Source organism: Oncorhynchus tshawytscha, linkage group LG05 (assembly GCF_018296145.1).
Source record: "Oncorhynchus tshawytscha isolate Ot180627B linkage group LG05, Otsh_v2.0, whole genome shotgun sequence".
Lineage (NCBI taxonomy): Eukaryota > Metazoa > Chordata > Actinopteri > Salmoniformes > Salmonidae > Oncorhynchus > Oncorhynchus tshawytscha.
In genome coordinates this window covers 22,174,498-22,177,610 of record NC_056433.1, presented here as the reverse complement: position 1 = coordinate 22,177,610, position 3,113 = coordinate 22,174,498, and the positions used below count along the sequence as shown (strand labels likewise).

Genomic DNA, 3,113 nt, shown 5'->3' with positions numbered 1-3,113 from the left:
CTGGCGATTTGATGATTTTCATATTTCAGATAGGTCTAGTTTGGGTGGCTACTGGCTATATGTCTAAAATAGGCAGATGTAATATTATGGGATGAAGATGTAACATATTCTGGGGAATTTATTATGATGTTTGTGAGGAAGAACAGGGCTACTTGGCTGGCAATGAGCACTCTAGAGGCCGGCTGCCCTCCAATGTGATGACGCGGTGCAGACATAACATGGTTTCCATCCGCTCCTTCAACTTCTGCTACAAGTAGGCTGTATGATTTTGCTTGCTCTGGGCAACAGAGAAGTGACATGATCAAATCAAATTTTATTTTTCACATGCACAGAATACAACAGGTGTAGACATTACTGTGAATGCTTACTTACAAGCTCTTAACCAACAATGCAGTTCAAGAAGTGGAGTTAATAAAATATTTACTAAATAAACAAACGTTTTTTTAAATCAAATCAATCAAAAGAATTACAAGAAATGTACATAACAATAACATACATAGCAAGAAATGTACATAACAATAAATGTACATAGCTATATACAGATATATCCATAGTTGATATTGGCCACTAACATGAAAGTCTTTCAGCTCCAAATGCAGGTGTAAAACGTAGTTTATTTCTGTAGCACATCTTGAGTTTTAAAAATGCATCACCGTGTGCACATGCGCATTTGCGTGAACAGAGTTTCCTGTTTTCTACCACTCTGTTTTGGAGATTGCAGGTCAAAAAGTTTGAAAACCACTTGGATACATGATAATGGCAACAAATGGATTTGGGTTGGGTATAGTAATGGTAGGCTACAGAATGTCTTACAATCTATTTTGACTGGAATTGTGTTGGTCATTGTTCATAAGTGCAGCATTTATTCCAGTATAAAATAGTTTTGCCAAATACTCATCAGATTGGTCGGTTTTCTTCTGCTCTTGTAATAATTGCTCAATGAGTCTTGTGGGTGCCCTTTTTTTTACCGTGGTAGGTTTTGTGCATTTTGACACCCTCATATAGGTTTCATAACCAGCCATAAAATAACGCAATATATGTGACAACAGGTGTAAATATATTGGTCATGACAGTGTTATGAACCTATTAGGACAGTTTATGACATGGTTAAGACTGTGCCATTACGTGTTATGACGCTGGGTGTCAAGTAAAGTGTTAACCTGAAATGTCTTGAGTCAATAAGTATTCAACCCCTGACATAATAAGATAAATGGATGAATGGCCAGAGAGACAGCTATAAAAACAACAGCAACGACACATCTTTGTTATTTGACCCAGACAATTAGTAACAACACAGTCATTATGAGCTGTTTAACATGCTGATGGTAACATAAACACGTCTGGTTTGGCAAACTAACATGAGTGTCTTACCATGAGAACAGTCATGAAGTCAGTAATAAAACAGTCATTTTCATGTCCTCTTTTTACCTACTATGCAACAATATATTGTTGTTGCGTTTTGGGCTTGAGTTGTTTCCTTTTGAGATTGTGCTCTCAGTTATTTCTGCATTTTCGCTCAGTAGACAGTGGCAATATGTTGTCAGGTAGAGGCTTTTGAACTTAGTGCTGCTTAAGCAGTACACAATTGGGTCCACTAAACAATCCATGTAGGACAAAACCATGAGACCGTCAAAGGCTTGAACAACTATAGCTTCTGCTCCGGGTAAATTCTCAACTCTCACAATCAACAGAACCATTCTAGCTATGGTACAAGGCAGGAAACAGAAAGAAAAGACCAACATTACTGAGGTGACCAGAAACACTGCTCGACGCAGCTTGGTACTATCCCCTACGGTCTTCTTTTTTAGTCTGTTAACAATGCGGACCGTGCAGTAGACCAACACAAAGAAAGGGATGAGAATCTGGGTGAAAAACACAACCTCTCTCAGAGTGTCAGTGACGTCCTTGACTAGAGTGTCATCTTCACGCCCATAACTATTACAGCACTCAAAGGACTTCAGCATGGTGGGGATAGTCAGGGGGAGCAGCAGTAGCCAGATGAGGAAAGAGATATGAGGAGACCTTTTAAAAGCCTTGGCAAAGTTCTTTTTCCCAGGATGAACCACATTGAAATAGCGATCAACTGAAATCACAGTCAGGAAGGCGATACTGGCACCTCGGTTCAGAAACAGCATGAAGAGCATGGCTTTGCAGGTCGCTCCCTCTGTACTCCTCCGATTCCCATTAAGAAAATGATATGCCTTTACTGGCAAACATATAAGCAGAAGAACGTCAGCCAAGACGAGATTGAACAGGAAAATGTTGTTGGTTTTAGATTTCCAGAACTTCAGCTTGAAGATGAATAGATAAAGCACTGAGAGGTTGAGCGGCAGACCTAGGGTGAATTCCATGATCATCACAGAGGCGTAAAATTTGTACAGTGGCAGATTCTCTGCTGTGCAGTTATCACTTGGATGGCCGTTCTCCATTGTTTTCATTATCGAAAGCTTTCCTCTATACAGTCAGACAAACAGTCCTCGAAAGTACTCAGCTCCTAAGATTTCCTTATTTTACTTGAAAAGCAGGTCTGTTTGATGGTAGTCAAGCAAGGTCCTAGTCCGTATGCAGACTTGGTGAAACTGAAGGACTGCATTTCAGTCTGGAAGTAATTCCCCCCAGCACGCAGACAGCATAGCACTCAGTTCAGACTTGTCGGTTAAGCACCTCCCATGCCTGAGTAGACGAGTCACCACGGGTCAAATAAATAAGCAGCTAAATCCCACGAGAGATTCTGTACATAGTCGAAAACATTGCATTGTGAAGAAGCTTCTCACATTCAATCTTCTTCTTGAAAAGGCAGGAGATTTCATGAAAACATTGTTTTTTATTATAATAAATAGAGCAAGTTAAACAGGCACATAATGAACGGAGTAAAAGAGGATCAAGTTAAACACGAGGAGCAAGCCAATGTGCAAACTGCTCCTAGTTACCTCTTCCTCTGATCAACTAACACTAGACTTTAAAGTAACTGTCCAGTGTTTCCAGAAGTCTATGAAATGTGACCTATAATTAAGTACTATCTGAGTGGAATAGTTTTCCTTCCAAAAAAAATGGTAATTTAGTATGTTAAAAAGCAGCTTTTCTGTGGTTTGAATGGTGTGTGTAACGTGTAC

The 3,113-nt window shown here is 39.7% G+C and overlaps 1 protein-coding gene across 1 annotated transcript; it reads right to left on the bottom strand.

The window, feature by feature from the left end:
- Window positions 1-404: 404 nt before the first annotated feature.
- Window positions 405-2,624, bottom strand: LOC112251711 (12-(S)-hydroxy-5,8,10,14-eicosatetraenoic acid receptor). The gene has a single exon (XM_024422666.2). It carries the CDS (start codon window positions 2,436-2,438, stop codon window positions 1,425-1,427), a length of 1,014 nt encoding a protein of 337 aa, XP_024278434.1. The 5' UTR covers window positions 2,439-2,624; the 3' UTR covers window positions 405-1,424.
- Window positions 2,625-3,113: the final 489 nt, after the last annotated feature.

Coding starts and splice junctions, on each gene's coding strand:
- LOC112251711 (XM_024422666.2), bottom strand. CDS start 2,438: ATGAAAACAATGGAGAACGGCCATCCAAGTGATAACTGCACAGCAGAG.